We start from the raw sequence: 24406 nt of genomic DNA, 5'->3' as shown, positions 1-24406 counted from the left end.
CACCAGCACGGCCTGACTTGGTTTTTCTTTTTCTTTTTTTTTTTTTGAAACCAAGTCTCACGATGCTCAGGCTGGTCTCCCAACTCACTGAATAGCTAAGGATGACCCTGACTTTCTGCCTCCTCTGCCTCTGCCTCCGCCGGCACTTAGCACCACATGCTGTGTGTGCAGGGCTGAATGTCTACACCCAGGCTTCATGCACACTCAACACACATACCCAGCTGTACTACACTCCCGGAAGCTGGATTTTAAAAGCAGGGCTCTAGCAGCCTCATCATAGTGTGTATCAGGAGCCCAGCAGGCCTGGGGTCATAGCAACAACAGATCACATGACCCACTCACTAAGTGGCAGTTGGGGCAGAGGGTTTTTATTACCACGGTAAGGAGGGTGTGCTGTTTTCAGATGGGCCACCTCAAGTTAAGCCAACCTCATGGAACCCAGCTGTGACCCAGAACTGAGTGGGACAGGAAGCAGAGACTGCCCAGAGCCTTCCTTCTGGTCTGTTTACTCTTTCAAGGTCCTGAACGCCAGGTGCTGCTGTCCTCAACGCCATCTTTGGCCTTGTCAGAAGGGTCTTTGATGGTAGAGTTCTCACATGGTACAGGGGACTGAGGAGGATGACAGGGATAACACACTGGGCCTCCCTGAGCTCACAGGGTGACTAGAAAAAAGGACAGGGGTGGAATCCTGGTGTCGGAAGAGTAGTACAGGCCAGGGGTCACCTCATAGCTTGTCCTCAGGGCATCATGTGGTTGTGCTAGAGCCTGCACCAGGCTTTTCTTTTTGAACAAACTGCCCCCATTTGTCTGAGCAGGTCTCATCTATGACCTTTAATCTTACTTCCACTTGCTGGGAAGTCACCCCTACCCGACTTCTCTCCTTCAACTCATGCCAGCTTGACACCTCTCCCTGTATTTCTGTGTTTACTTAAGGCAAGCCACATTCTGCCTTAGTGCTGTGATTTGCATACAGTTTACCCCACACTTGGGCTAAAGTTGAATGCCCAGTGTGTGGGAGCGAGACCATGGCGGGGCGGGGGGGGGATACTGTTCTGGTGTTTACAGGCAGAGCCTTTGGGACATCTTTAGGATTGGACCCAAGTCACTGAGGTTGTATCCCACAGTTGAACTGAACTTTGGTGCCTTTATATGAAAAAGGATACCACACACTCTACCACCACCACCAGTATTTTGCCACGTGATACCCTCTGTGTCACCATCACCGCAGGTATCTTCCAGCAAGAAGGTCATCACCAGGCGCAGCACTGACTGAACCTCTGGAACCATGTGCAAAAAGAAGCCTCTTTGTTTATTTTTAGAGATAGAGTTTCTCTGTGTATCAAGCCCTGGCTGTCCCGGACTCTCCTTGTAGACCAGCCTGGCCCAGAGCTCACAGAGATCTGCTGGCCTCTGCCTCCCGAGTGCTGGGATCAAAGGCATACGGCACTATGCTCAGCTAAAACCTCTTCTTTATGGGATAGACTGCCTTGGGTCTTTGTTATAGTCATTAAAAAGGGGCTAAGATAGATTTCAGAAGCCAATTGTAGCTCCTAATTAAAACGGAAAACGGCATTCGTTGCCAGGAAGAGGTTACAATGAAAACCCATACAAATATATCAGTGCCAACAAATTCTGGCCAGATGGCATTGCCTGCCAAGCCGATGAGCCAGGCCTCCTCTGTTTGCTTAGACAGTGCAACTGAGCTCAAGAATAGGTCAGATTTACACCAAGATCTCCTGCCAAATCAGCCAGCGACCTGAGAGAGAATTAAAAGTGATTTTTCATCAAGAGACTTGGCGAGACTTTCTGATTACTTGCTGCTGCATCTCCTGGCCACCCACGCTGTTGCCTGTCTCCCTGAGACATGTCCCCTCCTCTGGGGACATTCTGATCCTGCTCCACTTACCTCTGATCTACGTTTCCATGAGTCTCTCACTGATGAGGATCAGGATTTTAGCACTTACCACCGGTTCCTATCGGAGAAAACACCGGGGCACCTGTATCTCCTTAAGGTCGGCGGGGAAGCAAACACGTTGGAAATGGAGAGAGCTCCTCCCTGAGCCCCAGCCACCATTGCTGTGGGCTGGAGAGAGCTGGCCTGGGTTCGGGGACAATCTCAGGGCCACCTGGGGGCAGAGGTGGAAAGTACGGGGACAGGGAATCCGGCCAGTGCAGCCCCTGTGGTCCCAACTTACGCCTTTCTCTCTTCGTCCATCCTGTTGATTTGGCCCCCAACAAACACTCGGATCTTGCATTTTCCCCATCTCTTCTTTCGGTGCAGGAGATACGGGATGAGGAGGGTGAGGCCTGGCAGGGATGATTCCCCAGGAGCCAAGAGGAACAGACTCAGGATAGAGCCCTCTGTGTCTTTACACTCCAACACAGTCACAGGGAAACCCTTCTCTCTCTGGACCTTGGCTCCTCACCCATGGAGGAACATACCAGACTAAACCCACAGCCCTTGGTGCTTGGTGGGTTATGGTTTATTTGGCTAATGCAGGAGTTCGGCTCTTTATTTCTCAATATTATTGTTATTTGTCCTTTTTGAGACAAGGTTTTATGATGTAGTTATGGCTGGCTTTGAACTCTTGATCTCCTGCTTCTACCTCCCAAGTGCTGGGATTGTAGGTATGTGACACCATGTCCAGCCACTGAGGTGGTTTTATCTATCTATCTATCTATCTATCTATCTATCTATCTATCTATCTATCTATTTTTGAGACAGGGTTTCTCTCTATAGCCTTGGCTGTCCTAGACTTACTTTGTAGATCAGGCTAGCCTTGAACTCACAGATATCCAGCTGCCTCTGCCTTCCAGAGTGCTGGGATTACAGGCATGTGCCACTGCACCCGGCTAATGGGGTGGTTTTAAGCAAGCAAGATGGCACCAAGTAGTTGGCACAAGAGGTGTGGTGGGTGGTTGCATGGAAACATCAGGATGATGTTCACTTTTTTCCTGAAAACTGAACATCTGACCAGTGAGGAGGAGCCATCCCTCCTTGTCATCTCTCCATACAAGGCCAAGGCCCAGCATCATGCAACCTGTGTATACTCCCCTGTGACTCAGTTTCCTTACTGGCAGAGGAAGAGACTGTAGTAGGTTAGCTCACAAGAGCACTTGCTGCCAGGTATAGATGCATCTGTCCCAACATGCACAGGTATCATTAACGAATTACACCGTTACTCTTGGATATCCACAGGGGAATTAGCTCCAGGACCTGCCCTCGGGTGCCCACCTCTGCAGGTGCCACATACCTTCTATAGAGTGGGGTAGGATCTGTGTGGAAACTACCTGTGTCTTTATCTATCCCTCAGGTTATCTCCTACCATTCCTGCCACAGAGCATGCACCGTGAACAGTGCTCCTGGGTTTTAACGTGCAGGGAACGGTGACAGGAAAATCAGTGTGTGCATGTCTGGTCAAACATGATTTTCCTTTTTGGTGTTTTTTTTTTTTTTTTACAATAGGCCAGGGCTTACACGGAACCGTCAGAAGAAAGGGTTTGACGTGTTCAGCTGGGGCGGTGTTGTGGTCTCTTTCTGACTCTATCAAAGGTAGCATCATTAAAGCTGAGAGTTGTGTTTTAAAACCAGGACAGGCTAAGGCCTCTGTCCCCATTGTTGGCTTCTGGGTCCCACCAAAGGCCTCAGCAGGCATAACTCAGAAGGGCAGGCCAGGAGAGGCAGATACCCTGAGGACAGAAAACCCTAGGGGACAGAGATGGGTCTGAGGGGACCTGACCTCCATCGTCAAACAGCCAGTAGATGTCGATGGTCTTCTTGCCTTGCTCCAACTGGAAGATGGTGCTGGCCTGCTCCTCCTGGCCCAATGCCTCCGGAGCTGCTGAAGAAGGGGCAGGGCAGAGCAGAACCAGCAGCCAATATCCCTTCCCATGCTTTTTGTTTGTTTGTTTGTTTGTTTGTTTTTCTCTGTGAGTAGCTTTGGCTGTCCTGGAACTCACTCTGTAGACCAGGCTGAGCTCAAACTCACAAAGATCTGCCTGCCTTTGCCTGCTGGGATTAAAGCTGTGCGCCACCACCACCCGGCCTCATGCTTCCTATGGTGCTATGTTCCTGGCTCCCAGCTCCTCTCTCCCTGGATGCTAATGGGCACTGGGGAAGTGACTATGGGTTGGGAGTACATTCTTCCATCTCTGTAGCATCCCTGTTCAGATGAGGCCTGCCTTCTCTGCAGACCTCTGTTGCAGGATATTTGATTATTATACACAGAAAACCTGATTGTTAACAAAATATAAAAGCTTATATGGATTTCAGGTGCAGTTGGGTGTGTTCTGAAGAGATTCAGCTAGGGTGTGGCTCTGAAAGCCTCCATAGGCTAAGAATGCTAAAGACTGCAAAGTTCCTGCCTATTTTAAGCCACGTTGCCTGGGAGAGGTCTTATGGTCCTTGCCCTATAACCTGAGACAAAGTCAGCTGGGTGCCCCACAGCAGAGGTGAAATGGTTCACTGCTACCAACGTGGCTTGGGGCCCTCTCCCCCTCCCCCGACCATGCCAATGGTTCAGCCTGCCAAGGGGGTAGAGTTGGAGCTAGAGACTACTGATATAACAATTGGACCTTTGAGAGCACTCTGTTTTGGCTTGAAAGAGCCCTCATAGAAAGAGAAGGATTTTTTTTTTTCCTCTGAGCTTCCAGAAATAACAGAGAAGCACCTGGCAGGACACAAGTAAAACAGAATTCTAAGAAAAAGAGCTAGGGAGCCCTCTTGGCTTTGGAGAAACTCAAGAGAAAGGTAGACTGGCTAGGTAGAATGACACAGATAGAAAGAGGTTTCTAAAGAGCTAGCAGTTTAGTTGTAGAATCAGGCCTGTAAGTAGATGATTTGTATATAGTACAGAAAATGAAGTCACCTCGCTGAGCTAGCAGGTTTCTGCCTCCATCTACACCTCCCATGTCTTTATTGGTACAGATATTACAATAATTTCAAAAGCTAAGTATTACACACTCTTCTTCCCCTCAAATGCAGCAGTACATCCCTGTGCCCGCTGCCAGTTTCCCCACCTCCCAGGTGTCTCTGAAGGAAGCCAACAGCATGGTCCTCCTCTCTTGGCGGGAGGGTGTCTCACAAGGGGTGAGACTTAGACCACAGCCCCAAATTCATTACTGGTCGTTTTCAACAGGAACCCAAAACCTACAGTAACAGGACCTGGCTCTTAGGACACCACTGTCACAAGGGAAAGCAAGATGCTGCTTGCTACTCTCTGCCCTGACTCCTGCCCTGGCCCCCTGTCAAGGCAGCTGTTTTGACTTCTTCTTGCTCTTCCACAAGACACACCACCTCAGGGTAGAGGGTGCCCAAACCTGAACCACTCTTTCCCCAGCTCTGTCCTCCTCAGCATCAAGCAGCCCTTGTCCTCAGAGAGGCCTCTGGGCATCCATCTGAGGACACTCATGTCTGAGATGACCTGTGTATCCACCAGGCTGAGCATCTGCTTTGTCCCAGAGGCTCGCCATGCTGCTGACGGAAGCAGCCATACTAGGTTGGCTGCTGACCCTGTCACAGTGGCTGCATAAATATTGTCTAGATGCTCTGGGAAGGCATGTCCTTAGTTCCTGGTGACAATACTCTTGCCTGCAAGGAAGAGTCCTGCCTGCATTACTGCCAGTCCTGACCACCCTCTGTCTTCCTTTTATATCTAACTATCACTAATTCAGAGCCATCACAGTCACGTACAACTTCCAAATGCTGTAAAACTAGTTCTTATTTTGAGCCCCTAGGACAGACTTGAGATCCAGTGGTCCAGCATCTGTGGCCTATGGGTATTTTCTTTGTGGTGTTTCTGGGTGGGCAGACTCCTCTGCCCTCTGCCTTTCCTCTGACAGAGTCTCTTTACCCACCTGGTCCTCAGAGCACCAGCAGAGACTTTGGGGAATTCTAATCCCCTTTCCACCCCTAGCTGGAAGCAAGACCTTGAATCGCTTCCCCTTTCTAGGGTTCTTTTCCATGTGGAAACCATTGAGAATTGGCTATCTGAAGTCCACGCCTTTATTAATCTTCCCCCTCTTTTCCCTCCACTGCTTAGAAAAGCCGCTGGTTTTCACAGCTGCAGCGCAAGCGCATACTCACTGTGCGTCTGCATCACCTCAGAGACGTTGAGCCCCTCACGCATCCTCATGACACATACGCCGTAGCTGAAGTCAAAGGCATCACTGGAAAAGAACATGTGGGATCGAGCCGCTGGCCTTGTGACCTGGCTCCCAGGCGAACCAATGTCTAGCATCGGTCTGTGGGCCTCAGTTTCCCCATGTATATAGTATATAGGCAAATTGGGCCCTGCTTCATGTCATAGTCATTCTTCCTCATCCGCTGATCTCATCAACCTCTCTGCCCACAGCAGTGGGGCTTGGTGGCTCTAACCTCCGCTTTACACAGAGAAGCCTGTCTTGGGGTTGGGGCAGCTTCCTTATGGTCAGACAGTAAGGAACTGAGTAGCTGGGACTAGGATTATATGGCTGGGACTATAAGCCTATGGACAGGTGTGCACGGAGGAATGGCCTGCCACACATGACAGATCAGCAGTAAAGGTTGTCTGAAAGACTTCTGACCCAAGAGGGTATTTACTGACTGACTAACAACACCAAGGCCCTCCCTGAGGGTCTGACCCATTGGGCTGAGCTTGGCCCTCAAAAGACTCCTTCAATTACACGTATCCAGACTTGACTTGGACACTGGAGCAGCTGGGCCAACTTTTCTACCCCATGTCATAATTGTGTTAGAAGCACCTGGGGTGATATCCGAGTCACATGGTGAGTTAACAGCAGACCTGGACTAGTTCCAGAGCCTCGTTTTTCTCATGGCCCTTCCCTCTGCGTGGCACAATGGGAAAAGCAATACAGAGAGGCATTTTCTGGGATGCTGAAGCCCTTGGGGACTCTCCTCAGGCCTAGTTCCCTACCTCTGCCCCGTGTCCCACCTTATAGCTGAGAGCCAGGCAACTGTGAGCCTCCAAGGATTATCGCTCAGAAACCACCCTTCTCAGCTACTCTGAAAAGCTGAAAGTTCCGGCAACCCTGAGCCTGTACTCTGAGAGGCACAATTGGCCGGTGCTTTCTCCAGCTTGCCACAGTCCCCATTGCTCCCCAGAGTCCCAGATCTGGCCCACTTCACTCTTTGTGCCACCTGCCTGGTCCCCCGCTGACCTCAGTGTCAGTGAAGATCAAGGTGAGACACCCTCTGTTGGTTCCGCCTCAGCCTTCACCAAGTGACTTGGATGTCTACCCTGCCTCTGCTCTGCTTCCCCCGTGCCCAGGAAGCCCCGGCAACCCAAACCAACAGCTCCCAGGCTGCCCCTGGGTGCCCACTCACTGAAGGATGCCAATGTAGTCCTCCACAGTGGCCGGGTGGGCAGACTGCCAGTTCTTCTTGAATCCAACCACCAGAATGTTGGGCTTCATCCTTCCCAGCCCCGAGGCCTGCCGGGGCAGGGAAGAAGAGCAAAGTCAGAAGGTGCTCAGGCACCAGGTCAGCAGGGGCTCTGATGGGGGGGTGCTCTTGCTCATCCCAGCCACCCCTCCCACCCATGCTTCAAGGGGCTCAGGGTTCTGTCCATCCAGAAAACAAGAGACTTGAATTTGTATGTCTCTTGGACCACCTGGTCTATATATTCTTTCTCTCTCTGTCTCTATCTCTCTATTCCCCCTACCTCTAGTCTCCTTCTCCCCCCTTCTCTTTTCTTGATCCTCCTCCCTCTGCCTCCAAAGTGTGGGAGTTTATAGAAGGTCACATCCTGACTGGCTCTTCTCTGTCCCCTTCCCTCTCTCCTTCCCTCCTTCCCTTCCTCATCCATCTATCCATCCATCTCTTTCCAGTCTCTCTATTCACTTTCCCCCCTTCCATATCAAGAAAAACTTTAAAACATTTATGATGAAATCAACATAGTAAATCGATTATTTTAGAGTAGGGTATGGTGGCTCAGGCCTTTAACCCCAACACTCAAGAGACAAAGACAGGAAGATCTCTGTGATTTAGAGGTTAACCTGGAGGTCTATATAGATAGTTCCAGTTAGCCAGGGCCACAGTCTCCAAAAGAAATTAATCATTTCTTCAAAACAAATAAATGCAAATTCACACAATATCTATCTGTCTATATATCTATATATATCAAGCTGGGCATAGTATACATGCCTCTACTCATAGCTACCAAGAAACTAAGGCAGACAATGGTTTTGCTCAATGGTAGAGCACTTTCCTAATACTCACGAGGCCCTGTACCTGATCTCCAAGTACCACCCCACCCCCACCCCAAAAAAGGTAAGACAGGAGGATCTTTGCATGAGCCTGAAGAGTTTGGAGCACACCAGGCAACAGTCAGAAGCTAGCATGCTCTGCATAGTGGTTACCTGTCTCACACAGAACAAACAAAACAAAGCAAGACAAAACAAAACAGAAACCCACAAAACCACACACACAAAAAAAGCCCCACGTGTATGCTTCATCACGTCACCAACCTCTACCTACTTCTAAAATGGTTTCAGAAAACCCAAGAAAGGCCTCACACATTTCACTTTTTTTTTTTTCAAGTTGAGAAACAGTTAAAACCATGAAAAAGGATTCTCAGATGTTTCACATGAAAATATGGAGCAGTGAATTCACTGCCCCGTGGAACATTCTAGAAGTTAATCTGAGTGATGGTTGGACACCACTGTGTGTCTGTCACTATGGTTTCCACTTCACTAAATGTAAATTATATCTGAAAAAAAATACATAAAAGGGTGGAAGCGCTCAAGTCACACAGGCCTGTACTCCCAGCTAACTAGAAAGGTGAGGCAGGAGGATTGCAAATCACGGGCCCCCCTGGGCTGAAGAGTGAGTTCAAGGTCAGCCCGGACAACTAAGTGATACTCAGTCTCAAACACTTCTTTTGAAGTACAAAGGGGTCTGTGGATGTAGATCAATGGTAGAGCTTTTATCTCACATGCACAATACTGTAAAAAACTGAAACTAAACTAAATTTAACCAAACCAAAATAAAATAGAAACAGGATCTGGGGGAAGCCACGCAGTCTCCACAGGTTCCCAGGGGTCCTGGGTACTTCTGAGCTAGCACAGCTTGAGACAGAAGAAAGTGGGGGGACCCCCACTACAGCTACTGAAGCTTAAGCTAGACTAGGACGTTCTGCTTCGCAAGCTGCCTCACTGAAGCAGCCCTGCAGGAAGCCTGGCCGGGACCTGCATGAGGATCTGGACACCACTGCGGAGGTCCTCGGCAATCACATCTGAGTAGAAGGCTTTGATCTTCCTCTTGGTCAACCACTTGGTGTGCCCACTGGCAATGAGCCGGAGCTCGGGCACTCTCTGCTTGCGGGGTTCCTGTGGGTGAGGGACAGGTGATATCATGGCCGTCCTCACCGTCCAGTCTGACTCAGCCCTTCCCCTGTCCTAGCGGCTCCCTTAAGACTTGGAAGCACTTGGAGCAGCTCTTGATTAGAGTAGAGGAGGGAAGGAAAAGGGGAGAGGCAAGCTTGGCATTGTGGCACTTGAGTGATAGAGGTAGGGTCACCCTCAGAGACACAGTGAACTTGAGCCAGCCTGAGCTTCATGAGACCACGTTCTGAAAGAGGGACCTGACCAGCCTCTGCTAGCTCCCCTACCTCTCCTATCCCTGGGTGGATACTGCATCCAGGTTCCCCCCCCCCCCCCCGGCCACTCCAGGGTAGAGATGTCCCTCCCAAGCCCCTGGGAGCACTCACAATGAGCACATGGCCACAGATCATCAGGCTTAGGTTCTGGGTAAACGTGCTTACGAAGTCCACCAGGGCTGGGCGGAAGTTGGGGGGCCCTGTAAGCACCAGGCACTGGGGGCTAGGAGGAGGAACACAGCACGAGACGTCAGGAGAGAGCCCTTCGGGCCTTCATGCTAAAGGCAGGTGCCCCTGGACTCCTGGTCCTGCTGGCCCCGGGTGAGACTGTGTGCGCTGGGACACATCATTCCAGCTGTGACTCAAGAGCTCTTTCGGGGTTTTTTGAGGCCATGATACCAAGCATTTCTGTCCTTCTTGCTCAGGTCACCAGACCCAGCAGCCTACATATTTCCTTTGCCCTGCCAAGCCCAGCGTGGCAGAAAGCAGAGTAAAGATCAGTCATGAGGAAGCCATTGTTTACAAACTCACTGCACCTTGGCCAGGTGCCTGAACCTTTGTGTTGTGAGTCTACACAGGGTAAGCACCTCGGCCAGTCAAAGCCAGACTCAATGGTTCATTTACCAGCTGAGCAAACAGGGGTAGTTAATGTCTCCAAACCTCATGTGTGCTTGCCTGTGTCTGAGGTTAGTACTTCTGTGGGTCTCAGAGGCGTGTCGTGCGTATGTGGGTCACAGTAGGTGGAACATAAACGATCTTGTTGATTATAATACAGTCAGGTGGGAGGAAGTTGGAAGGTGAGCGACTCCCCTCACCACTAGCTTTGAGGACCAACTCTGAAGGGCGCCCGGCACAGGTTTGCCACTGCCAGCAACCCAGGATTGTGTCATGAGGATTGAACCAAGTGACCCTGGGGCAGGACAGCTTCCACTGTGGGAGCTGAGACATGAGGACCTCTCCCTCGCTTTGTCTCTATTGGGCAACGCCAACCTTAGCCCTCCAGTGGTCAGCAGCTCTTCCACCTTGGTGCTGCCACCCTGGCTCTACCAGGGCAGAGGACCATGGCTGGCTCCAGGCTCCCAGATGGCCCAGAAGGCTTGCTCACCGGTAGTTTTTGATGTGGTCTTCCACTTCATTGAGGCCCACGGAATAGCTCAGGGCCAGGTTGTAAGAGCCAGCCTGCACTGAGGAGCCCCAGTTCACCTCTGAGGGCAGAGAGGAGAGAGAGATCAAGGCTCAAAACTGCAGAAAGAAACCAGTCATGCGAGGGAAGAGGGAATGTCCACCTTTCGTGGGCACAGAGCACCTTTGGAGGCCACGGATGGATGGACAGCTGGCAACCTTGTTCCTAATGAGTGCAGGTCTGGAGTCAAGTGTCACATATATGGTTACCTAGTTCAAGGTTATGCGTGTAGCAGAGTGCTGAAACTCCTACTTGACAAGCAGGCCTCTGAGAACACCCACAAGGCCACATTCAGATGTAGAATTCTAGGGTTACCTCCCTTGGACTGAAGTCAGTTCAGGACCCTGTTGCGTGCAGGTGGACAGTCCCTCACCTTGGCACACCTGTGGCCACCCTGGTCTGTATACCACCCTGGTCTGGGCCATAGCAGATGGCCCCTCTAGGTACCTGACAGTAAAGGTCTAGCTCTGGGTGGGGCTATCTGAGCACCTGGCTCAGGAAGGTTGAGGCGGAGGCCAGCCTCAATCCCATTTAAGGGGACGGCCAAGGCTAAGCTTCAGCTGGGATGAGGGGCTGGCCTGGCTGCATCGCTACCCAGGCAGGGAGTGGAGCCCCGAGAGGGACCTCGGCCACACACCTGGCTTCTTGTAGATCACATAGAGCAGGAGGAAGAGGACGACTCCGATGGCGATGAGAGCCGCCCACCAGGTAAGCAGGAACATGATGACCACGGAGATCACTGCCCCAAACAGCGCTGCCCACTTGCTGTAGTATCGGAAGGAGGGTCTCCACCCTGGGCAGGGCCAGGTCAGTGTGCATGCCCAAGCTCAGGAGCCTTCTCGTTACCCGAGCTGCCGCAAGGTCCCTCCTCCACACCCAGTGCTGTGGTCCTGGCCCTGTACCCCACTAGCCAGGAATCACTAGGGCCATCCCAGCCTTAACTCTAGGGTTTGGGTAGGGGCCTCTAAGGAGAACCACAACCTTGCCTGCTGGGCATTTATTTCACCATGCTGACAAGCTATACCAGGAAGGGAGCGTCCAGCCCTGGCTAAACACAGCCCCAATGTCAACAGTGCTAGATCTCAGGGGTCCTGTGGAGACCAGAGGATTAAAGGGATGGAAGACTTGATTCTTCCTGGCTTTGTACCACATTAGGGCCACTTCTGGTGACCACTGTACTATGGCACATCTGCAAGAGTGCCAGGCGCGCTATGGCTTGTGTGGAAAGTGTGGGGATAACAGGCCCATCCATCTGGGAACCATTAGCAAAATTATTCCTCTACTCTCTTTACTGCCATCTGCTAGAAGGTTTTCAGTAGCAGCAGCAGAGACAGCTATGCTTCAGTATGAACAGCGCCCTCTAGAGACGAGCTGCGCGCAGACGGCTGCACTTTCTGCTACTGGGAAATTGGTCTCTTTCTGAGGGGTCAGACTTCTGACTCCTGAGAAGTTGCTCAAGGGTGGAGCAAGAACAGCCTCCATGCCCGGTAAAGGATGCACTGTGCTCCGTAAAGGATGGCTGGCTTTGTTAGGGTACAGACATTCCTTTCATGTGGTTTTAAATTAAGATATTGGACTGCCCACCTCCACCCAAGCCTCCTCCTCTCGCCCCCAGATCCTCTGCACCTCTTCCTGTATTTGGGAGAACCTGCTTACCAGGTGAGTTGGTGATGGAGGCATGGAAGCAGCTGAAGTTGATGAGTGCGTAGGAGCAGAGGAAGAAGTTGGAAATGATGGGCGCGATGGTGTTGAGCTCAGCTTCAAAGAACGCAGGGAGAGAGGGGCGACTTGTTGGGCTCCAGCACAGAAACTGCCCGGCACCCACACTCATAGAGTGGCCCCTAGCACAGCCAGGTCCTATGCTCAGTCACCTCACCCTCCTCACCAGTCCTTGGCCCCGTGAAGTGCCAAGGGGCTGCGCCTCAGAAAGCCTAAGTGTCAGTTTTTAAAAAGACGGAGGGAGCAGGCAAGATCAGTCAGCTGTGTGGTGGGAGGGAAGTCCTGCAAGCCGTCCTCTGACCCTCGCATGTGTGCCCCCCCCCATAACAAATGTGCAAAAATATTTGGAGGGTAGAGGACAATGGGAATGGACTCTCTCAGGTTATTGGGTGGCCAGAGACAGTGGAAATGACTCTCTTGGAGCACAAATTAATATAAGGAAAACATTTGACAATGTGACCCAGGTCCCCTGAGACCATTTTGCAGTTCTGTCCACAGTGGTCCTTCCTCTTCCGGCTGTCCCTGGCCCCAGTACACCCAGATAAACTTGTGCATGTCAAGCTACATTTTAGGGTCTCTCAAGCAGCTCTTTTGGGACAAGTATTTCTGCACATAATTCCATCGGGTCCCCTTGATTGGGTCCCCTTGAGTATCAAGGGTCATAGTCCTTAGTTGGGCCAAGACAGAACCATCAATCAGCTCAGAGGTACTACCCATACATCCTCAGCTATAAGAAATAGCCCCGAGCCTGGGCAGCAGGGGACAGGGATGAGTCTTGAGGAGGCCAGCCAACTAGACTTCTCTGTCCCCTTCTTCATACGATGCAGGATCTAGTATCCAGAATCTTCCCCTGGGAGACAGCAACCAGACTGTGAGGGCAGGTCTTGGGGGTGGGAGGTGAGGGGACCAGCCTGAGCAGCAGGGATCTGGCTGTAACAGGGAGACCTGTGCACAGGGTCTCCACAGACCATATGCCTCCACTTCTGCATAGGGACCAGGACAGGGAATATCATGTTATAGCATAGTCACTTCTCCATCGAATTCTGCTTCCCTGGCCGAGTTAACCAGGATGCATTGGGAATGTGTGTGCGTATCTGTGTGGGCATGTGCCACAGGCTCTCTTCCTGCCCATCTGTGGCTTATGAACTGTGTGCTGTACCCCTCACCCCCACCTCATAATCCAGATGAGCAAACCGTGGCTCAGAGAAACGACTCATCAACAGTCAAACAGCAGGAGCAGGGCAAAACCAGCAGAGGTCATTCTACTTGACTGTCTTTTAGCTGAGAGGCTGGTTTTATGTATCTGTAAAAACATTGAATAGCTGTTTTTATCAGCGTGGCCCAGCTCCACTGGTATCCTGGAGGTGAGGTGGAGTCCCAGCTGTCAAGACACTGGAATGCAGAAGCAGGAAAGGCAGAGAAGTTTCCTCCTGACAGCACAATGGCCCACTACCTTGTATGGCTTGGTAGCTACCCTGCCTGGAGGTGGAAAAGGATCATGTGGCCTACCAAGGGCCCTCCAGACAGGGCTTCATCCACTCAAGAGTTATTCCCTGGGGCTGGGTAAAACAAGTGTTTAGTATGTCCTGGTTTAGCCTGGTCCTGGTCAGTTCACCAAACAAGCGCTCTTCTCCAAGTGCCCAGTGACACCAGGAGTGAGAGGAGGGATTTCTAGTACCTTCATAGATGACTGGGGAAGGAGCCTCTTACCAATGATGATGAAGGCCACAGCGATGGCATAGGCCAGCAGGTAGCCACGCACAGGCTCCTTGTTCTTGCCATAGCCTTTGCCAAAGAAGCCAATCAGAGGGTATAGCTGGTCTTCGCACAGGCACTGTGGACAGAGTACACCATGCTCTACCCCAGGCTGGGCCTGCCCCTTTCTCCTTCCCAGGGCCACCTGTGCCCTTGACCCTGGGTGGCACCCTCTATGACCTCAGCAGGTTTCTATTTCTGGGAAGGAGAAAACCCAGGCCTCTCCTCCCCACAGAGACATGGCTGCTTCCTTTAAGAGTCTGCTAGCCTGCTCCCCTTCTCTTCCACCCAGACCCATCACACAACCCACTTCATGGCAGCCCAGGAAATCTTTCTGCTCAGCTCTCCCCTGCCATAACCATCACCCCCAGTGGCCCCTTTCTGCAAGCTCACCTGGAAGACCTTGGCAGCAGAGACAAGACAGGCCAAGGCAGAGGACAGTGTGGCTCCAAAGATGCCGGCTGTGATCAGGGGTGCGAAGGCGGACACCATGCTCATGGTCTGTGGGAATGGTGTAGGGCTGAGCTAGAAACCTGCCGGGCATCCCTCTTCTACAGCAGGCTGTGGACCTGACACCTCAGCCCCAGCTCAGAGACCCAAAGCCTACTCATAGGCAGGGGTTTGAGGGCAAGAGCCCCACCTGGTAGCGCAGGAAGCGCTACCCCAGCCTTGGGCAACAGCTTCCCACAGTCTCCTCTCTGGCCTTGGGTAAACTGCTGCTTATACCTGGTAGTAGTTGATGAGGCCGTAGCGGCAGCTCTGCTGCTGGGAGCATTCTGTGAAGTTCCAGCCATAGCCACAGGCTAGCCCTTCGCAGGTGCCTGGGCCAGGAGTCATGGTGTCATTCAGGTCCCCAGAGGCATCTCTCACCACACAGGAGCCTGAGAGGAGGAAGGCGTGTGTTAAGGGGTGTGTGTGTGTATGCATGTGTCCCTTTTCCCCTTCTGTCCTTTGCCTTACCCTTCTCCCATTCCCCAAAGGCTGGCCACCTCTCAAAGGGTAAGACACTGCAGACAGGCTGGCTCCTCCTTTATCATGTGATAACATTAATAATAGTGGCAGGTATGGGAGTAGTGGGGGGCACCTGACCATCTGAGCAAGTCAGTACTCTTATTTTTGTTGTTGCCCTCCCATCCCCTTTGAACCAAGGCAGGGAGAGCTGCAGAGACCTGCTCTATGTCCTTAAAGCAGAGACCTGGCCCTTGAGCCCCGAGTGCCCATGAGGAAGTTCAAATCCCCAGGCCCCCTTGTGAGCAGCTCGCCTCCAAGGAGAAGGCTGGAAGCAAGTGTACCCAAAGGCACTCAGTTCAAGGAAGGTGTTGACCGCTGAGGTAGGTTCAGAGCCTGGCTCTGCCACTCTGGAGCTGTGTGGCCTTGAGCAGGTCCCTCTGCCCCTCAGAGCTCTGGGTTTCTCCTCTAAAATGAAGGCGGTGCCGGATGAAATGTGGTGATAAAGCAGCGCTGTCTGCCCTTTGCTTGGTCTTCACACAGGAATGTGGAACATCAATGTCTTGAGGTGCCTGAGGGGCCTGGTCTGGCCTCCCTCACTGTGAAGATGTCCTGTCACTGCAGAGAGGACAGGTGCTCCAGAAGCAGGGCTCAAGGCTCTCCCTGCCGAGCTCTCTCTCCCTGTGAGAAGCCAGCCTCATGTTGCAGCCTCCTCTAGCCTTACTACAGGGCGGAATCCACTTTTCTCTTTTTCACCATCTGTGCTGTGCTGGCCACTCACCAATGGTGGCCGAGATAGCAAGGTAGGAGATGGTGGTCCAGAAAATGGCCATTAGTGTGCCCTTTGGGATGGCTACAGCAGGATCCTGTGGGAGGACATGGTATTATCAGGCAACCCGTGGGGTTCCTTTAGGCCTCTGAGCCTTGGCAGAGGTAGGGGTGAGCAACAGACCGTGACCTGGGACCCTCAGAACCTATCTAGCCCATGGGAAGAAGAGGGCCCATGACTGGAGACCTACAAGATGGCCACCAACCCAGGATCCCAGGGTTGAAATTGATGAAGGTGAGAAACCTCATCAACTCCATATCCCACCCACAGAAGACTCTTGGCAAGGCTCATGAGAGGTTTCGGGGTGCAGGGAGGGATGTGGGAGGAGCCTGCACCTGACTCTCACCTCAGAGTCATCTTTAAGAAGTGGCAGCAGCCGGCTATGGTGGCCCAGACCCCCTTCACCTCACTGTGTGTCACAGTAAATCACCATCAACTAATTAATTTGTCTTGCTGGCCAGCAATAAAGAGACAGAAGATGTGTCCTAAGCATTCTCCTGCTCCCAGAAAGGGATTTTTCCTAACAGAAACAGCACTCATTTCCCTGCCTGCCTACCCCTACCCCCACAGGTCCTAGCCTCCCCCTTCTAGGTCCTTTCTCAAACAGAATTTCTAGAGCTATGGCTTGTGCAATCCCACCCAGCTGGTGAGGGTACCAAGAATGTAAGGAGAGTGGTGTACAGAGCTTGTGGTGCCTGCAGTCCTGACCCACAGCCCCACAGCCCCACAGCCCCACAGCCCCACAGCCTCAGACTCCAGGAGCTGGTCCCAGAACAGCAGCACAGGCTGCTTTTCCACAGCGAGTGCAATAACTGCTCCACTCCACTGAGGCACAGACCCCAACCCAGGGGGAAGGCCAGTGTCTGCCATGAAGTAATGTCTGAAAACCTCCTAGGGCTCTGGGAAGTCCAGCAGACAGATCAGTGTGGAAAGTGGGTTGACAGGCTGGAGAGAAATGGGAACAGAGGTCTGGAGTGGAAGAAGGCTACAGCCCGGGGAGACCTGAAACTGCTGAGGTCTCTGTTACCCTAGCCTTCCTAGGGAGGCCCATTAAACCTGACTTGTGTAGTGAGGGCCTGGCTCCAATTCCAACAGGCCTTGGCCACCTGAGTGCAGAGCTGTCAGGGTTTCTCATCCATAAGGATTTCCCAGGCCTCAAGCTGTAGTCCTAACCCAATAACTATGGTGATGAGCATTCTCTGTCCCCCTCAAGCCATATCCACCTAGTACCTCAGAATGTGCCCTTATTTGGAAAGAGGTCCTTGGAGGCGTAAGTAGAGATAAGGTCATTCTCGTAGGGAGCAGAGGAAGCCTTGGCTGAGTGAAGCCTTGAGTGACTGTGTCAAGGACTCCCAGGCCTTAGCCCTAGAGGAGTGGCTAAGCTTTACCAAGGCGAGGCCCAAAAGGGATGGCCAAGCTTTACTTGGGAGTCTAAGTACAAGTGAGTGACCTGTGTGTACAAAGATCAGCTAGTACCTGCCGCTTCCTCCTCTGGCACGGTTACACCCTGACTCACCTCACCTACAGAGACCTCCCACCAAGACTAGTAACCCCTTGTGTAGGCATGAGCATCTGAGCTCAGATCTCCAGAACCCACGTAGAGCTTGGCATGGCAGTGGGCATCTGTAATCCTAGGGTCCCAAGGCCACCCTCCCCACTTACACATTCTCTGCTCTAAGCACTTTACAAGAATCAGCCCTCTGAGTCGACACCTGCTGCAGTATCACTTTACAGTTGAAGAAAGTGAGGCTTACAGAGATTGTCCAGAGTCTCACAGTGGGGACTCCGCTGCTGAGCACAGTCCCACAGGGAAGGGCAGAGCCAAGTCCAAGAGTCAACTTAAGGCCCAAGGTAGAAGGGCACAGCAACCTGCCAACCAACCCAGCTCTCGGATAGCTGCTGGCCCTGATGCTGAGCACTGGAGGGAGAAGCATGACGACAGTGACATTTAATAGGGCTTGAAGAGGGTTCAGGCTGTCTAAACACAGGCCATGCCTAACCACGACCTGAAGGTAGGCACCCCAGGTGCCGGCCAGCTGCTGGCTTGAGAGAAATGTGTAAGTAAGGACCCTGTTTTCCAGGCCTCACTCACACAATAAGAGAGCGTAGCCAGCTGAGCAGGCTAACTTCTGCACTGTCTCTGGGAACATCTGGGTTCGCTCTTGGTTTTGGTTTGGTTTTACAAGACAGTGCCTCACAGAGCCCAGGCTGACTCTGAACATACTGTGTAGGCAAGAATGATCTTCAGTTTCCCGCTCCTCCTGACTCAGCTTTGTGAGTGCCGAGATCCTAAGCCTGAGCCACCATGCCCAGCTTGCCCATGAGGAGCATGACCGAGCCACACCTCCAAGGGGGAAGGAGAGTGAGCTCAGAGTCAGCTCTGAGTTCAACGCAATGCCAGGTACTTCATTGGCCCACTGCCTGGCACACCACCATCTCGTTGGTTTTTGCTGGCAAAAGCCCTCCAGTTATCTCACCTGATGAAGGCTCTAGCCCCATTCCCACCCAGAGGTTCTGCTGGACCTTCTGTCCTCACCCCCACTTTGTCCTGCTGTTCTGAGTCCGTTTCATTACCATTCAATCAACAAATACACCAAGCACCTAGCTTGTGTCTGACTCTAAGCTGGAAATAGAGCCAGAGACATTGGGCTGACATCTTACGCTGCAAACACACCTTGGACAATGGAAGGCCAGGCAGAAATGTTGCAGGAGGGATTTAAAAGGGGCGCAGAAGTTTTGCAAAGTCAGAAGAACAGGACATACAAAGTCTCTTAGTCAAATGCCTGTCGTGAGTAGAGCTGGGACCCTGGGATGATATCAGGGTTCAGGGAGGCTGGTCCTCTGAGGTACCAGACAGTTAGAATATGTTCTGCTCACCTTGAGGTCCCCGGAGATATTGGCTCCTGCCAGAATGCCGGTGGCCGAAGGGAAGAAAATGGAGAACATTCCGAAGAAGCTGCCATCAATGCCTCTCCAGTCGGGTACCAAGTTCTGAACAAAAATGTCCCCTGGAAAACCAATGCCTAAGTCAAAGCCACCCACAGGGCTTGGCCACCTAGCTGGGCACAGTCAAACCAGCAGTCAGATCCCCAGAAGCCTCTGGCCATGAGAGGAGATGCCGGCGTCTTGTGCCCATTTAATGAATCAAATACACAGATCAGCTGTCCCCACCCACAGAACCTCTGTGAGTTCCTGACCTCACATACCATGGTAGCTGTAGAAGCCTTTGGAGGCCTTGTCTGCAGATGCTGGGATCAGTGTGCCCACCAAGTAGTTGGCGAAAGAGACCATGATGACAAGAAAGAATAGCACCTGGGCCTGGAGAAAAGGACACTGGAGGTCAGATGGCAACTCCAGCCTGCAGGGTCCCACTGTGGTCCCTCACTCCTTTAATCATACAACCACTTCTTCATTTCAGTCAGACAGTAAAGATTCAGGGATACGACAGTGAACAAGATGATTGAAGGTTCCCTTCTGGTCCAGCCTGCTGGACATAACCCAACAATTCTTCTCTTGTTTCATGGTATTGAACCTCTGACATTTGGGTAGATACAGGATTCAGCAGTATTGAAGAGCACATTTTCCTGCCTCCCTTGCACCTATGTATGGGCAGCCCAGGTTCTGGTCAATGAAGTATGAGCAGAAGAAATATTTACAACTACTGGCTTTACTTTAAATGTATGTGATAGGGAATTCCCTCCTTTCCTCCTTTCACCCTTCCCCTTTCCCTCTGCCTGGACCACAGACATGATGATAGTGGCCATTGTGGACCAGGTGAATAAAGGCCATACTCAGGGATGGGAAGGTCACAACATGGAAGGAATCTGCATGCCTCTCCCCACTCCCATGAAAACCACTATGCTAGCCCTAAACCACACACTTTGGATGGTTACAGGAGACAGAAAACAAAGTCTGTCTTAGGGTCCATTTGTCCTCGAAGCAGCACTTTAATCCTAGCTGATAGGCTAAGAAGAGGCAAAACTCGACCAGGCCCACCCTCTCACTCCCAGCACATCCTCCTCACCTTGGATTCCCACTCCATTCCAGCCAGCGAGATGGCCAGCAGCACGGTGACAGTGACCACACCGATGATTCGGATGTCATTGGTGGGGTCTACAATAGGTGTGCCGTACTCCTGGGGGGAGCAGACCAGCTGTGTGTCCTGTCTTCGCCTCTGCCCCTCCAGACCCCCATCCCCGCTTCATTCAGGTCATACTCTGATGCTTTACCTGCCCACAACCCCCAAAGAGCTACTGCATGGGGCCTAGACAACACGACCCAAAGGCAACATATATCCCAAAGGGGTTTTGTGGAGGACAGTCTGTACTTAATGAGAACTTTATTGTCACCCAAAGTGACCAGACGTAGCTTTGGTCAAGGATAGGTAAGATTAGGTGGGAGAAGGAAGGCCTGGTCCAGTGGTCGGAGCAGTGTGGAGAGGTTGTCCTGCTCCCTCTGCCCCAAGCCTGGCCCCTCACCTGAAGCAGGTCCCGTACCGTCTCTGCAAAGCCCACAGTGTGCATGGCCACACCCACAGCATTGGCAAAGGCGAAGATGAGGCCAATGGAGCCCCCCAGCTCTGGGCCCAGACTCCGGGAAATAAGGAAATAGGTGCCACCTAGCAGGGCCAGAGCAGGAAGCCAGAGAAAGAACAGTGTACTTCAAGGGAGGGTGTGGCAGGACCAAGGGCCACAAGGTGGGTAACTGAGACTACCTTAAGAGGTAGAGAACTCCCACAAGTCCCCATCTGAAGCTACACAAGCTGATGGAGTATGTCAGGGGTCGGGTGTTAGCTCAGAGAGCCAGAGAAAAAGCATGGCATCCAGGTGAAGATGGCCCGGGACAACGCACCTGACTTGACCTTGCCGTTGGTGGAGATGGCTGAGATGGAAAGGCCTGTGATGGATGTTACCATGACTGACAGCAGGATGATGAGCCAAGTCAGCACTATAGGGGGGTGAATGTGAATACCCCCAAACTCAATCAATGCACTCCTCAGGTGAGAATCCACAGAGAAGCCTGAGTCAGCCCCCTAAGTCCTAATGTGAACTCAGTCCTTTTTCTTCCCTGAGCCTCAGCTTTGTCACCTGAAGAACAATGGGTCTCAGCCAGAGGCTGAGGGGCAGGCCTGTTATCCCAGTGTCTGAGAGGTGGACAGTTCAAGGCCAGCCTGGGCAATATAAAGAGAGGCCCCGTGTCAAAACAGAAAGTAGGGGCTGGGCATGGTGGTGCATGTCAGGAGGCGGCACTCAGGAGGCAGAGGCAGGCAGATCTCGGTGAGATCAAGGCCAGCCTGATCTACATAGCAAGTTCTAGAAAAGCCAGTTTTACACAGAGAGACCCTACCTCAAGCAACAACAACCCCCACAAACCCTCAAAATATAACCTCCCCAAAATAAGGCCTGGGGATGTAGCTTAGTTGGGAGACTGCCTGCCTGGCACAAGGACTGGGTTTGGGCCCTAATACCACATAATTCAGGCGTCACCCCAGTATTGGGAGGTACAGATCGGAGGATCCCTGGGGCTTGCTGGCCAGCCAGTCTAACCTAATTGGTGAGATCTGCGCCACTGGATGACCCATCTCAAAAGAGGTGGCTGGCTCCCAGGGTGGATGGCTGAGGTTTCCTCTGGAGAGGCACATTCAGATACAAAGATGTGCTGTGGCTGCTGCCATCTGAGGGTGTGCCAGGGAGGGGCAGGCTTAGCCTGGGGGCCCTACAGTGCAAGGGGCTTGGGCCAGAACTCAAGCACATGCACTTTCCCTTCCCCTGGGCACTCACCAATGCCCGCCTGCGCCGTAATCCAGGGGAGCCGCAGGTAGAGGATCACACCCCATATGTTGAGCATGCATCGGATCTGGGAGGAGAGGGGGTTAGAGGCTTCCTGAGGGCCAGATGCCCAAGGCCAAACCTCAAGGGCTTGTTCTCAGGCCTGTGGACACCTACGGATGCTTCTTGCTCTCCGCCTTCTGTGGGAGCAGGCTGCCTGGCTTAGGACAGGAGGGGAGGACAGATTTTCCTCCCACCTCCTCCCACCCTGCCATGGAGGCCTGGGAATGGGCTTCAGCCTTGCCACCATTCAGCCTGTTCCAAGCCCAAGGCCCTGTGTCTGCCAGGTCCCAGCCATTGCCTGGGGCAGCTATTGGCCCTGGGCCTGGTATTCTGCAAATAGCAGCAAAAGCCAGCACCCCACATAGGGCAGAAACCAAAGTTCCAGTTGCTTCCATAATAGAGGCAAAGTCCAGAGGTCATCTTTGGGGCTGGCATTCCAAGTGGGAGGGCATGATATGGCCTTTGGCCCTGCTAACTACTAGGGCCAGGTGGGGACATGTGACCTTCAGACTCCTGAGATTTCTGGGTCTGTCGTCTGCTGAGATGAAAACTAGGGTGTGGCTGGTTCCGGACAGTACAGATCAGGGCGTGCTCCAACCCTGACTTCGAAGCCCCCACAGGTAGATGAAGGTTTCAGTTCTGCATTCTCCTGCACTCCATCCCATCACCTTTGTAGAACCCTATAGTGTCTTTCAAAGTCAAGGTCACTTGATTCTTTACTGCCCGGAGGCTTATTTATGATCCATGCTACATCGAACACTCCTTTCCATGAGGGTGTGGCCTGGTACAAGAATGGAGGGGGAGGAATTGTAGATTTGTATGTTGGTGCTGCCCTCTGTTGGCTCTATGGAGGAATTTCTTCTAAGAATCCCCTTAGCAGGCCTTGATCCAAGAATTTTCACACCTATAAACTAATTTAATGCTCAACATTACAGGTGAGGAAACTGAGGCAGGGAGTGGCTAAGTAACTTTCCCAAGGCTACATTAGTGCGTGGCTAAGGAGAGATCTTCCCAGGGTTGGGTCTTGGCCAAGAGCACACAAGAAGTTGGGAAGCTTACACCAAATAAAAATGGAGGGCACGGCTGATGGGGAAACTGAGGCCCAAACTGAGCCTAACCTGAGTCTAACTGAGTCTAACCTTCCCACAAGGACCTGAGAATCAAAGCTGAGGCTAAAAGAGCTCTACCCCGACTTTTTCTAGATATCAAGCTCTAGGTCACACCCACTCACCATCACCCCCTTGACCCAGCCGAAGCGCACAGGCTCCTCCGGTTTCTTCTCGCTGTCTGTGCCTGTGTCGTCCTCCACTAGTCCGTCGGTCAGCTCACGGCCTGGCCGTCCATCAAAGGCCAGGGCATGCAGGTGGCTACCTTCCTGAGGGGCCCAGAGACCAGTAGGAGTCAGGAAATGGGGGTGGGGGCTGGGTGTCTGCATTCAGCCCTGCCTGCCCCACTTTGCCACACAGGCAGCCCTTGGACAGCTTCATGGGCACAAGGTTGCTTGAAGCTTGGAAAGACATCAGGGAGAGCAGGCTGAGCATCCATAGTGCTCTTGCTCAGGGAGGCCACACCCCTTCTAGGGCAGACTGCTGAGATCGGACAAGTCTGAGAAGGCAGATAGGACAAGAGGTGAAGTAGTTTGTCCCAGGCCACACACTGGGTGTCTGGCACAGATGTACTTGAACCCAGGCCACTACCTAAGCATGGCAGTCTTCTGGTTCATGTCCCTCCTGACTGCAGCCCCTTCTGGGGCCTTCTTCCCTTACTTTCCAGCACCTCATCACAGCATCCCTATTTGAACAAGGGGTCTTGTTTGGCCCCTTTGGATCATTGCTTTGAAACAGGGAAGAGTAGTAGGAGTCTCAGATCCAGAACCACCCTATTGTCATTGAAAACATGAGGTCACAGGGATTGGGCCCTCCGGCCTCCCAGCAAAGCCAGCAAGCCGATATTTGAGAGGGCCTGTCATGCTCCCTCTCACAGTCTCTCGTAGGGGTATGCGGCCTGCATGAACATGAGCAGCCATGCTATGCTATATCCAAGTTGCCAGCGCCCGGGCAATGTGTATTAAGTGTGCCCCAAGCGTCACGGCACCTCGGTCCACTATTTCATTTGGGTATCTTGACCTTTGAGGAAGATGCCCAGCCATCTTTAGAACCCCGATGACAGAACATGTTGGGTAATCAGGGCAAAGTCACATAGGCAGGAAGTGGCCAGTCTCTGAACCGGTGCTTACCTTGAGGAACGAATGCAGGTCAGCCAGGGTGGGCCGCGCCTTCCGGGGCTCGCCCGGCAGCGCGCTGTTAGCGTAGTGTTCGTAGGCAGGCACCACATCGATAGTGTTGTAACCAAAGGTGCGCATGTACAGGGTGCTGCCATGTGTCAAGTGGCTGGGCTGGCTGTTGTCACAGGCGGCTGGCGGGGGCTCGTCACCCCCCAGCAGTGTGCTGATGGTGAAGCGCCCGCTGCACAGAGCATCACCGGGCATCTCAGTCACAGGCAGCTCTGCCATTATGGATCTGGGTTCCAAGGGAGGGGGGCAGAG

General features: G+C 52.4%; 1 protein-coding gene across 3 annotated transcripts in view; it reads right to left on the bottom strand.

The window, feature by feature from the left end:
* The window catches only part of Slc12a3 (solute carrier family 12 member 3), a 35716-nt gene extending 11343 nt beyond the window's left edge, over window positions 1-24373 (bottom strand). Inside the window, exons 1-21 of one of the 3 annotated variants that reach the window (XM_055621126.1) lie at window positions 24098-24373; window positions 23093-23236; window positions 21811-21886; window positions 20882-20977; window positions 20509-20648; window positions 20055-20165; window positions 19237-19348; window positions 18908-19038; window positions 15983-16067; window positions 14980-15134; window positions 14647-14754; window positions 14209-14332; window positions 12436-12537; window positions 11417-11572; window positions 10702-10801; window positions 9708-9819; window positions 9187-9327; window positions 7325-7431; window positions 6086-6168; window positions 3741-3842; window positions 2196-2307 (exon numbers count right to left, since the gene is read on the bottom strand). In XM_055621126.1, the coding sequence (XP_055477101.1) occupies window positions 2196-2307; window positions 3741-3842; window positions 6086-6168; window positions 7325-7431; window positions 9187-9327; window positions 9708-9819; window positions 10702-10801; window positions 11417-11572; window positions 12436-12537; window positions 14209-14332; window positions 14647-14754; window positions 14980-15134; window positions 15983-16067; window positions 18908-19038; window positions 19237-19348; window positions 20055-20165; window positions 20509-20648; window positions 20882-20977; window positions 21811-21886; window positions 23093-23236; window positions 24098-24373 (2573 nt within the window). Of the gene's footprint in view, window positions 1-2195; window positions 2308-3740; window positions 3843-6085; window positions 6169-7324; window positions 7432-9186; window positions 9328-9707; window positions 9820-10701; window positions 10802-11416; window positions 11573-12435; window positions 12538-14208; window positions 14333-14646; window positions 14755-14979; window positions 15135-15982; window positions 16068-18907; window positions 19039-19236; window positions 19349-20054; window positions 20166-20508; window positions 20649-20881; window positions 20978-21810; window positions 21887-21975; window positions 22177-23092; window positions 23237-24097 lie in introns of those variants that run through there. The other 2 variants (XM_055621127.1, XM_055621129.1) reach the window with 2 other exon arrangements.
* Between the last annotated feature and the right edge of the window lie 33 nt (window positions 24374-24406).

This window comes from Psammomys obesus, unplaced genomic scaffold (assembly GCF_907164565.1).
Source record: "Psammomys obesus unplaced genomic scaffold, mPsaObe1.curated_primary_1811, whole genome shotgun sequence".
NCBI classification, from domain to species: Eukaryota; Metazoa; Chordata; class Mammalia; order Rodentia; family Muridae; genus Psammomys; species Psammomys obesus.
The sequence above is the reverse complement of the archived record's forward strand: the minus strand, read 5'-3'. Positions and strand labels throughout refer to the sequence as shown.